Below are 12779 nucleotides of genomic sequence, written 5' to 3' on the forward strand. Positions count from 1 at the left end.
TTTAGTAATAAATGTTCTATTCTTTATAAAGCAATTTGTTGCGGAACTTTAGGCGCATTTTTTTGTTAACTGTAGTATGACCCATTGTTCCGGAACATGCCTGTAGCATTACTCTCTGAAATTTATCAAGAAAGTTACCGCATAGCAAGCAAACATGATCCTTATAGAAAACAGATCAAATAGTGCGTGGGGAGGGGCCATGCGTTTGAGGGAGGGGCCAGTGGGTTGTGGGAGGGGCCAGTGGGTTGGGGGAGGGGCCATGAGAATGGGGAGGGGCCATGAGAATGGGGGAGGGGCCAGGGATTTGGGGTGACAACAGATTATTCAGATCCATCCCCAAAGTGGAAGGATATTTAGGTGAAAGAGGAAAAATGGGACCGAGGAAGTAGGAATACTGGAATCGGAAGCTGCCATCTGGTGTCGAAAATGTTGATATTGGTTTGAGGGAACTACTCCACGAGGAAGGCGCAACAAGAACGAATATGACACAGGCACACATTTCACAATTGCAGCGTCACACCTCAAGCTTGTTAGCCTATCCTGGGACGGTGTCAGAGCTTGAGATGTGTAGAGATGCTCTTGACTCAGAGCAGAATACTTGCAAAAGCAACATTGGCACTGAATCACACTTTCCATTTCCATTTAATACCAATCTTCCAAGATCACCAACCAGTCTTGAAAAGAGTTCCTGCAAACAATACCAGAATCCCTTTCACCATCACAGGCCGCGAGAGGGAAGAGCCCAAGAAAGGAAAATGATGGAAGGAGAAGAGCTCTGCTTTTATCTAAAAAGCCCAAAAGTCTGCTGGGCTCCAACAATACACGGAAACTCTGGTCAAACAAGGTCCACCTTTACAAAAGAAGGAAAAGTTCACAGTTTTGCATAAACAGCCCATACCAATCCCAAGAAGGTTTTGTGAAGAGAGAAAACACTAGGGTGGGTTTTCCCTTTTTTTAGGAATCTGATTATGTCCTCCCAGATTTGCTTTAGTACCACCCACTTCCACTCCCAAAGGGATTGTCCGATAGCCCTTAGGCAGGAGAAGGCCCCTTTCCAATGCCCAGAGGGCAGCTTCGCCATTCCAGAGGTGCTCTCGCGAGCTCTGGCTTGACGCGCTCTGGTCCTGGAGGAGAACCACGTTCCATCTACGTCGGATGCGCCTCATTTGGTTTTCTTTTTAACCTCTGGGGTTCTCTCGTCCGAAGGAGGCACCTCAGGCTCTGGCACAGAAGGGTTGCCATACCAGAGCTGCAGCAGGAGGATGGCGTGGCAGACGTGCAGTGCAGCGGAGCTGGAGATGGTGGACGGGTAGGTGTTCCAGCAGAGTTCAATCAAGCCCAGAATTAGCACCCTGTGAAAAGAGGAAAGATCAGGCTAGAAACAGGGTCAGGTCCCCCAAAGCTGAGCATAAATGGTCAACATCCTCAACCAGGCTAGAAGAAAGAGTCTGCACCACCCCCACCCAGAAAGGCTACGGCACAGGGTCAGCTCCCATGGCAGCCTAAGAGACAGTCTTGGCATCCTCCGGAAGCCTTAGATTCAGACCACAAGATGTCTCGGATACATGTTCAGCTCCCTCACAAAGGCTGGAGCAGAACAGTGTTGTAATAACTTTAGGACACAGGTCCAGTACCCTAAGGAAGCCTCAGACGTGGATCATCCTCATAAGCAGAAGACAGTGTCAGCACCATCAAAAAGTTTAGGATACATGTACAGCTGCCTCTACGAGACTGGAGCACATTCAGAGCACCTGTAAAGCCTAAGACACAAAGTCAGCCATTAAGGATACAAGTCAGCGCCATCAGAGCACCCAGCATCAGTACCCTATAAATCCTAGGACACAGGGCAGGACCTACAGGTAGCCTAGGACTCAAGCTCATAACCTTCGGGAAGCTTAAGGCACAAGACAAGAACAACGGCCTGGAAGCCAAACACGGTCCTAACCTTTAGGCCTGCTAGAAGACACTGTCAGAACACTATGCATGGATGCAAGATAGTATCAGCGCTCGTAAGCAAGCTGGCATACATGTCCAACACCCAAACAGGCTGGTGATACAGGATCACCAACCTCAGGAAAGCGAAGACAGGACTAGCACCCTTGGGAATGGTATGACAGTGTGCCAGTGCCCGCACAGTGGCCAATATACAGTTTCAGCACCTTTAAGAAGCCTCCAGCAGCATCTGCACCTTTAAGAATGATCGGGAACACCGTCAACAGCATAAGAAATGCTGGGAGACAGTCACAGACAACTTTAGAGGTTGGTACCTGGTGCACATACTCAGAAGACTGCACCACCGGAAAGGCTGCGACACAGGGATGTACCAAAGTGAAGGCAGGATGCAGACCCCCAACCTAAGGGAAGGCTGGGAGTTAGGGTACCCACCCTCGCCCATTCTAAATAAGTAACCAACTGCACTCAATTATCTAAGGAAATATTTTTAGAAAACTATTTTTTAAAGGCGGTGTTGAAGAGCGAGTAGGTTTCACCCCATGTTTTCTCCTGCCACAGTTCTACTACCCCCCCTACATTCCCACCCCCCGAATAGTGGCTTCTATCATTACAGTCCCCTCCATTACATTAGGGTAACAATTAGTCCTATACCTATAAAGACTTCTGCCCACCAGGAAACAATCTCCCCAAAAAGAGAACTTCAATTCCTTCCAAACACTCCTTCCACCCTCGTCTACTTCCCCACTTCCCTCAGAGGTCACATACTTGAGGAGGTGTGCAAGCTTCTTCACCGGGGAGCACCACAGAAGGTAGGGAAGAGTATGGAAGTACCAAACATAGAACTGGTAGTGCAGCGAGCGACTGAAGCAGACGCCAATGAAGTTTGAGGTGAAAAGAACAAAAATGATTTCCGTGAGAGTCAAGGACGAACACAGTTGAACCAGGAGCAAAGCAAAACAAGAAACGTCTCAGTGTGCAAACCAACCACCCGACTGCCAAACCCTCCTCTATGGATAATACGCCTCCTGACCAGGATAGGACATCCAACATACCCGCCAATAATTTGGACACAGAGCTGGCTTCTCAACAGAAACCACCCTGTTGGGGGCAACGGAAAGACTGCGCCGCCATCTGGATGCGGGAGACACTGTAGCCCTCATTTTGCTGAATTTAAGTGCAGCATTTGAGACGGTATCTCACACCGTGTTAATTAAAATGTTAAGATCGTTGGGCATATGCAGTTCAGCTGTGAAATGGCTCATCTCTTTTCTCACAAATCGCACCTTTCAAGTTTTTTCCCCCACAGCTTGTTCCGATATCTACTCATTTGCCCATGGGGTACCTCAAGGCTCCATCCTTAGCCCTCTACTTTTTAATTTATACGTAAAACCCTTAGCCGATGTTGCAGAAGAGTCTGGGTTGACCCCGTTTTCCTATGCGGACGACTCCCAAATAATGTTCTCTCTCTCCATGGAGAGCACGGCCGGGCTTTTTCCCCTTCAGTTGGGTCTGAGCAAAATCGCATTGTGGATGCAATCAAATTACCTCAAACTCAACTGTGAGAAAACCGAGGTCCTCATACTTGGGAAAAACAAGGAACTTTGGGGCCATCAACACTGGCCCTGTGAGATGGGTGCTCTTCCCACACCCGCCCGCCAAGTTTGAAACTTGGGCGTCACCACTGATGATTCGCTCAGTATGCACTCTCAAGCGGTCAAGGTAGTTGCCACGTTTTACCATCCTGAAGTGGCTAAAAAAGGTAATCTGGATGTCACCAGAGCCCGCTCAGAAAACAGTAGGCCATGCATTGATCACTTCAAGGCTGGACTACGGAAATGTTCTTTATTTGGGCTCAAACAAGGAGGAGACTTGCAGGCTGCAGATGGTCCAAAACTCCGCTGCAAGGCTTTTGTGCCGGGTCCCTAGAGCCACATCTATCTCCGGTCATCTACGAAACCTGCACTGGCTAAGAGTGGAGAAGTGAATCAAGTTCAAAGCCCTGAGCTACATGTTTAAAATCAAAATAGGAGTTGCCCCCTCAATACCTTCAATCACTGGTCCGTCAATACGTCCCTCCTCGTAACCTCGTCCCTCCTCGTAACCTCCGCTCATCCACTCAGGGGGAAGTTTTTTGTTACTAAAATTAAACTATCTCGGATGGGTGGAAGGTCATTTACATATCTAGGCCCCTCCCTTTGGAATGCCCTGCCTATAGCTCTCCGAAACGAAACAGAATACATCCAATTTCGTAAATCATTGGAGACGTGTCTTTTTAACTAATAACCTGTAAGCCTATTTTTTAACACAGTCTCTGATCTGCTTTTGCGCCGGGAAACCCTTTTTAGGTAGCTGTCGTGCATTATAAATTTAATAAATAAACCTGCAGAGGAACACAACATGCTCCTCCCTGTACTGGTCTGTGTTGATGGGGCATGTCCCTCAAGTACGGAACATTCAACCAGGTCTACTCTGGATGTGACAAAGAATAAACATGGCCCTCTTTGATGTCATCTCATTGATGGCGGAAAATCCTGTCATGGGACAGTCTATCCCTCACGACCCACCTCTCTGATCACAGTAGATTTCACGTCCAACTCATAAATAAAGATGGGTGAGGATCTACAATACAACAATATATCAATATGGCACTACGACAATATATCAAGACAGCCGTATGATTATACGGCAATACGACAGTACGAAGGATAGCTCCAGTTAGTGCATCTTGCCCCTCAGGTTACGTCTACGTGGTGCAGTTTGCCTCACCCATTTCTTACCACATTCCCCTTTCTTCATTAGATTTCCTTTTTTGGCTGTCTTCTCTGATACCTTCGCAATGACAATTTAATAGGACTGATCTCTCTTCACCACCACAATTTAATGGCAATTCCTCACCAGTGTTGTTTCTATAGCTCTCATAGATGACATTCGGCCTGGGTCAAGTCATAGGACTGACCTCTCCATCACACCATGTTCTTTCATCTGTCCCTCACCCTCAGCAGTGTTATTGTCTTATCTCTCCCAATGATTTCTGCCTTGCGCCACCTTGTAGAATGAGCCAACGCCTATTACGCTGCTATAAAAGGATACTATTAGCCGTCAGGGGCTCCGGTGGATTCCTTCTCGATACTGGGTCCTTCAAGAGTGACAGGATGCCCTCGTTAGACCTGAAAAGAAAAAAAATACAGGTCAGCTGTAGGTATTAGATCCAGCATTCAAAGTGTCTGCCTCGTCCCTTATGCCACTCGTTCAGAACATGCACTCAGGTCTCTGTATTTCAAAAGGCTTCAGACAGGGGAAAGAAGAAACTACAGGAGTAAGGAACTAGTTGTTTACCTGTAGAAAAGAGTTTTGCTGAAGGAAACTATTTTAGATTCACATGGTGTGCATGTTTCACCCATCTTGTGTTGTGGTTGTGTCCAGAAGAACAAGTTACTTACCTTCGGTAACGATATATCTGTAAGAAACATTAGTTAGTGTTAGATTCCTTACCTTAGAATATCCCCAGGCGTCAGTCTGGATCCGGAAACTTTTGCGTAGCAGTACCCTTGCGCGTCGGTAGGCGTCGTCTGCAGGCGTCTCCTGCGGCTCCGCGTCCGTCGTTGGCGTCGTGCGCCGTGATGACGTCGCTGGAGTATATAGACGCCGCCTCCGCGCGCTGATGTCAGTTCTTTGTACACAGCTTTTCCGCGCCAGAAGACGCAGAGCCATGAGAGAACCAACACTGGTGCCTTTTGAAACTAGGGTCCTGAAAGGGATGTCCTTAACCCTAGGTATCAGTTCGCAGAACGGGGAGGATGGGTGGGTTCGGTAAGGAATCTAACACTAACTAATGTTTCTTACAGATATATCGTTACCGAAGGTAAGTAACTTGTTCATCTGAAAGAAACACGTTAGTGTTAGATTCCTTACCTTAGAATAGATACCCCAGCAATACCAACCCCGGTGGTGGGTCTGCGAACCAATACACTCCTACACCAGAAAGTCCTGGAGGACAGAACGGCCAAAGAAGCCATCCCTCCGGACTTGACTGTCCAGGCAGTAGTGCCTCGCAAATGTGTGCAGCGAGGCCCACGTAGCCGCTTGGCAAATGTCCTGCAAGGGGACTCCCCGACCCAGGGCAGTCGTAGCCGCCGTGGCCCGAGTGGAATGGGCCCTCAGCCCAACAGGAGGCTCCTTTCGAGCCAAAGAGTAGCACGCTTTGATGCAGAGAACGACCCACCGAGAGATGGTCCGTTTGTGTACCGCCCGTCCCTTCTTTGCACCCACGTAGCCAACAAACAGTTGGTCATCCACCCGGAACTGGCGTGTGCGATCCATGTAAAATGAAAGCGCACGTTTTGGGTCCAGACGGTGGAGCCGCTCTTCTTCCTTTGAAGGATGCGGAGGCGGGAAGAAGGAAAGGAGGGTGATGGACTGCCCGATGTGAAAAGCAGAAACCACTTTGGGCAGGAAAGAAGGTCTAGTCCTCAGAACCACCTTGTCAGGATGGATGGACAAGAAAGGAGGTTTGACAGAAAGAGCCTGGAGCTCACTCACCCTCCTGGCAGAGGTGATGGCAACCAGGAAAGCCCTCTTTAAAGTCAGGAGACGGAGAGGGCAAGAATGAAGGGGCTCAAAGGGAGCACACATCAAAAAGGTTAGAACCAGGTTCAAGTCCCACTGAGGCATCACAAACGGAACAGGTGGATACATGTGTGTGATGCCCTTCAAGAATCTCGTTACAATTGGGGACTTGAACAAAGAAGGCTGATCAGGAAGCCTAAGAAAGGCTGAAAGGGCAGAAAGGTAGCCCTTGATAGTGCCCAGAGCAGAGCCCTGCTGGGCAAGAGAGAGAAGGAACAGAAGAACCTCGGAGAGAGGGGCAGAAAGGGGATCCACAGCCTTTGCTGTGCACCATGCCACAAACTTGTTCCACCGACAGGCGTATACCGATTTCGTGGAGGGACGCCTGGCTGCCAGAATTACAGTACAGACTTCAGGAGGCAAGTCAAATGGCCTCAACTGCCGCCGCTCAATCTCCAAGCATGGAGGTGGAGACTGGACAGGTTCGGGTGGAGGACCGTCCCCTGTTGCTGCGACAGAAGGTCCTCCTGAAGGGGCAGGCGGATCGGGGGACCGACTGACATGCTGAGTAGCTCGGGATACCAGTACCTTCGAGCCCAGTCCGGAGCCACAAGGATAACTTGGGCCGGTCGCGCCTGATCTTCTTCAGCACTCTGGGCAGAAGTGGTATAGGCAGAAAGGCGTATAACAGACCGCAACTCCACTCGCGCCGAAAGGCGTCGCCGTGCGAGTGCCGTTTTGGAAACTCCAACGCGCAGAACTGATGACATTGCGCGTTCTCTTCTGTGGCGAATAGATCTAACCAAGGCTCTCCCCATTGCCGAAAGAGAACTTGCGCCACGTCCGAGTTCAGACGCCATTCGTGATCCATCGAGCACCGACGGCTGAGTTCGTCCGCCCTGGCGTTCAGAGAACCTGCCAGGTGTTGAACCGTCAGAGTCACGCCCTGACGTTCCAGCCACTGCCAGAGGCGCAGAGCCTCCTGGCAAAGGGTCCACGACCCCACCCCGCCTTGTTTGTTGCAGTACCACATGGCGGTGGTGTTGTCCGTGAACACCTGCACCACACTCCCGTTGACAAAGGGGAGGAATGCCTTCAGCGCTAGACGAATCGCCCGCAGCTCCAACAGGTTGATATGGAGCCGGGACTCCGCCGGAGACCAGATGCCTCTGATCTCCGCCTCTCCCAAGTGGCCTCCCCAGCCCTGGAGGGACGCGTCCGTCACGACAACGTGCTCCGGTTGGGGAAGGGAGAGGGACTTGCCCCTGACCCAATCGCGGTCCGTAAGCCACCACTGCAGTTGTCTCGCAGTGCCCTCCGAGATCAAGACGTTGTCGGACAAGTTGCCCTGATGCTGGCCCCACTGAAACTTCAGGTCCCACTGCAGAGCCCGCATCCGCCACCGGGCGTGATGCACCAGAAGGATGCAGGAAGCCATCAGCCCCAGCAGCCGCAGCGTCAACCTGACCGAAACTCGGGATAGTGGCTGAAAGATGGGAATCAACGCCTGAATATCCCGGATCCGCCGTTCCGGAGGATAGACCCGAAACTGCGCCGAGTCCAGATCCGCTCCGATGAAAAGGAGCTTTTGAGAGGGACACAGGTGTGATTTCGGCACATTGATGGAGAACCCCAGGCCGTGCAAGAGGTCTGCCGTCATCTGGAGGTGGTGGGCGACTGTCTGGGGCGAGCCCGCCTTCAACAACCAGTCGTCTAGGTAGGGGAAGACTGAAACCCCTAACCTGCGCAGATGGGCTGCGACCACCGCCAACACCTTTGTGAACACCCGTGGGGCGCTGGTAAGGCCGAAGGGGAGCACGATAAACTGAAAGTGTTCCTGGCCTACCATGAACCGCAGGTAACGCCGGTGGAACGGCAGGATGGGGATGTGAAAATACGCATCCTGCAAGTCCAACGCTACCATCCAGTCTTGCGGGTCTAGAGCAGCCAAGACCTGAGCTAACGTCAACATCTTGAACTTCTCCTTCCGGAGGAAGCCGTTGACGTTCCTTAGATCCAAGATAGGACGTAGGCCCCCTTTGTCCTTCTTGGGTACCAGAAAGTAGTGGGAATAACAACCACGCCCTACTTCTGGCCCAGGAACGCGCTCGATGGCCCCCTTGGCCAAGAGGGCCGTAACTTCCTCCTGCAGAAGTTGCAAGTGGTCCCCCGACACACGGTGGTTCTGCGGTGGCATGGCTGGAGGAGTTGTCTCGAAGGGGAGGGAGTAGCCCCTTCGGACGATTTGCAGCACCCACCTGTCCGATGTGATCGTGCGCCAGCGGGCGTGGTGATGGCGAACCCTGCCACCCACTGGCGTCACGTGGGCCTGAAAGCACGGACTAGGAGGATTTTGAGGCAGATGCTGCGGGGGGGGGGGGGGATGTGGCCTGACCCCGCCTCTGACCCCGACCGCCTCCACGGCGGTTTCCACGGCCGCCACCGCGTTGATAAGATTGCTGCGGCGCATGGCTGGCAGCACGTGTGGGGACGCCCCTTCCTTGGCCACGAAAGGAGCGAAACGAACCCGTTTGCTGGCGCTGGGTCGAGAGACCCAAGGACTTGGCCGTGACCCTGGAGTCCTTGAAGCGTTCCAGCGCGTGGTCCGCCTTGTCACCAAACAGATGACAGCCATCGAACGGCATGTCCATTAAAGTATTCTGGACATCTGCCGAGAAGTTGGCGGATCTCAACCAGGCGTGGCGACGAATCGCCACCGTCGTGGACATCGCTCTGCCTAGCGAGTCGGTCGTATCAAGGCCACATCGAATTGAATACCTAGCTGCATCTCGGCCCTCAGCTACAGCTTTGCCGAGCTTTGCCCGCACCTCCATGGGGCATTCTGGCAGCAGCTCCGCGACCGTATCCCACACAGAGTGGGTGTAGCGGCCCAAGAGGCAAGCGATGTTGCAAGACCGCAGTCCTAAGCTCAGGGACGAGAAGACCTTCTTGCCATATTGGTCATACCTCTTGGATTTCCGATCGGGCGGGGCCGACGGGAATGCGGACTGGGAGGTAGAGGCCTGGATCACCAGACTCTCAGGGGTGGGGTGGGTGGACAGGAACTTGGGGTCGTCCGGACAAGGACGGTGGCGTCTGGCCACGTTCCGATCAACAGGCGCACCTGAAGAGGGCCTGGACCAAGTGCCCAACAGAACGTCTGACAAGGCTTCGTTAAACGGCAGCAGAGGCTCCTGTGGGCATGACCGCGGTTTGAAGACCTCAGTGAGGATGTTAGGCCTCACGGCCGCGACGGGGAGCTCAAGGTTTAAGGCCTTGGCAGCCCTCATCAACACCACTGAATAGGCAGCTCCCTCCTCCGATGCCACGGAAGGAGGAGAGACAAAGCCAGGGTTAGGAGAGTCATCCAATCCACTGGCGTCCCCCAAATCACCTGTCCAGTCCATGTCATACTGACACTCGCGTGACAGAGGGTCTTCAGACCCCTCCCAGCCCTCACCGTACTCTACATCATCACCATAGTCGGTGTCAACCATGTAGAACGGCTCCACGGGGTCAACAGGCCCCATCGGCGTCGAACCCGGCGTCGGGCGACGCCGGTCCGACTCCGCGTCCGGATTCGGTGAGGGTATGGGGACGGCGCCGCCCGGAGCCGGCGCCGGAGCCCCGGTGCCGCCCGAAGCCGGCACCGAGGAACCGGCGTCGCGCGGGGGCGGCGTCGGGGGTAACCCCGATGGAAGCGGCGCCGGATTGGATGGACGTCCATCCGGCGTCGATCCCAAAGGCCCTAGTGGCGCCGGGGTCGGCGCCGCCGGCGGCGCCGGTGTCGGAGCATCCGACGGCGTCGAGGTAGGGTCAGCTGAACCGCTAGGGCCTCCGGACGGGTTCACTGGGCCCGTAGGCGCCGTGGAACCCGCCGGAGAAGAGAGGGCCCTCATGGCCATGAGGAACGCCTCTATCTCCTCAGGCGTCGCACCTTGCCCAGGGACCTGAGGGTATGGGGCAGGCCGCGCCGGCGACTCTCGCGGAGCCGCGGGGTTGGGGTCACCCGAACCCCCGGCCGCATGGGGGGAGTCGGGGGTACGATGACGACGCCCCGACTTCTTGTGTCTCTTACCTGACGAACCCGATGAGTGATGTCGACTTCCGGAGCGTCCGGCGCGGCTCCGCGACCGCTCCCTCGAACGCTCCCTGGACCTCCGGCCGGACCGAGACCGCTCTCGACGCGGGGCCGACACCTCGGAGCTCGAGCAGCTTGCGGGACCGCTCCCGCCTAGCTTTGCTAGTCAGAGCCCGGCAATCGACGCAGGCGTCGACATCGTGGTCGGGGCCCAGGCACCGGAGACAGAGTCGGTGATGGTCCGTGACCGACATCGTGCGGTCACACCCGTCACAATGCTTGAAACCGGGCATCCTTACCAGGCACAAAGATAGAAAATACTATTAATAACTTGGTCAAAAGACCGGGTACCGCTCTTCAGATCTGCGTCCACTGGCGCGGAAAAAAGAAGAACTGACGTCAGCGCGCGGAGGCGGCGTCTATATACTCCAGCGACGTCATCACGGCGCACGACGCCAACGACGGACGCGGAGCCGCAGGATACGCCTGCAGACGACGCCTACCGACGCGCAAGGGTACTGCTACGCAAAAGTTTCCGGATCCAGACGGACGCCTTGGGATATTCTAAGGTAAGGAATCTAACACTAACGTGTTTCTTTCAGATATTTGCTTCAATAGAATTAAAGTTTTACTGTTGGGAATTAACCATAGACGGAGAATCAACTATAGCTGGAGCGAGTATACGAAAGAATGGCAAAGTTTGCAGGCCCACGTGTTCATGAAAGCCTGAGGTGGATTCAGTTTTATTGACAACACACTCGTGTAAGACATTTTGTCAACAAGATGGAGCCAACTGTGCACACCAACCACCAACTGACACAAAAAATACCAAACTGAGGAACACGCTGAAGATAGTGCTGCCTTTGGAGTCCGCCATTGGTTTTTTGTTTCATTAAATTTCCAGATCTCAATCTATTTAGAAAAAGATTATCCTAAGACTCATCCGGATTTAATTTATAGCGCAGCACATGCGCAGCTACAATCACCATCTTGAATGTGCTCCATAATGTTGTATGTATGGGCAGTCTCGAACATAAACAATATATGTTCTGAAACCACTATGCTGCTTTTTGCTTTGATCTGTTTTCAGCACCCTCATTGAAAACCACCTCTCAAATGGTGTTTAAAAACTTCCCTTCGCACTTTGTGTCGGAGAGCATCTCCCTCAAGGCTCCGTGTTCTGCCAAGTTCAGAAATTTGCAACTTTTCGTACGCTTTCCAGCCCATGACACCGCCATCTATTGTGAAACCAGACTGCACTAAACCATCTAATTAGAGAAGAAAGGAACATAGCCAACAGGTACTTTCTGCCCATGCGAAGACGTTGATGCATAACCCCCATCTTTGGCGAAAGTAATCAATTCTCCTTGTTAAGTAGTACCAACCTGCACAACGCCATGAATTTTATGAACGTTTTCAAATACATCTATTTCAGAGCTACGTTCATATACCAACATATCTTACTATGTCACCAGGGTCTTATTCTGCCCACAGATGTTTTTGTAAAGGATTATCACACACTTTCTTTGAAGGTTATTTGTGGGTTCTTTTACCACAAACTGCTTGTGGGCCATCACCCACAAGACGGGTACGTGTATCTCTGTGGGTTGGTTTATATTATGTTAAAATGGGGGGCCGTCAGCCGTGTCAGAGAAACAGGACAACATGCTTTGAAATGGGATGAAGTTGCTCACTAGCTTGTCAACTCTCTAGAAGAACAGCCTGGATTATCCTAAACTTACCCACCCATACCATTTCCGGGCTCTTCCTTGACTGAAGAGAACACATCTGATTTTCCAACTGACTCAATCACGCTACAGCTACACTCTTCTGTGGATACGCTCCAAGGTCGTACCCAGGTGAACATACAAGGAGTGTGTCGCTGCCAAACTCTGTAAAACTGGACAGTGAGCAACATTTACGGTTGCATACATTTTTCTTTTATACCACTTTCTATGCGCATGCGCATGTCAGTTTCAATAGTTTTTTTCATTTTTGAAAATAATGAACAATGGGTGAACGCGTCCACCAATCAAACACTCCCCTGAACCAACCCCTATTGCATCTCTACCCCCCTAATCTCCAGGATCAACCCCAATTCTCCTTCAGGAAATGTACAGTATCAATCTTATATAATTCCCGACAGTGAGATAATATATAAATTAGACAGTTCGTACTT

General features: G+C 52.1%; 1 protein-coding gene across 1 annotated transcript in view; it reads right to left on the reverse strand.

The window, feature by feature from the left end:
• Window positions 1-623: 623 nt before the first annotated feature.
• Window positions 624-12779, reverse strand: part of ALG3 (ALG3 alpha-1,3- mannosyltransferase) — a 34688-nt gene continuing 22532 nt past the window's right edge. The window contains exons 7-9 of the mRNA XM_086949476.1: window positions 5044-5120; window positions 2719-2863; window positions 624-1352 (exon numbers count right to left, since the gene is read on the reverse strand). Of these exons, the coding sequence (XP_086805602.1) occupies window positions 1163-1352; window positions 2719-2863; window positions 5044-5120 (412 nt within the window). The 3' untranslated portion in view covers window positions 624-1162. The remainder of the gene's footprint in view (window positions 1353-2718; window positions 2864-5043; window positions 5121-12779) is intronic.

Source organism: Lissotriton vulgaris, unplaced genomic scaffold, assembly GCF_964263255.1.
Source record: "Lissotriton vulgaris unplaced genomic scaffold, aLisVul1.2 SCAFFOLD_1206, whole genome shotgun sequence".
Taxonomy (NCBI): Eukaryota; Metazoa; Chordata; class Amphibia; order Caudata; family Salamandridae; genus Lissotriton; species Lissotriton vulgaris.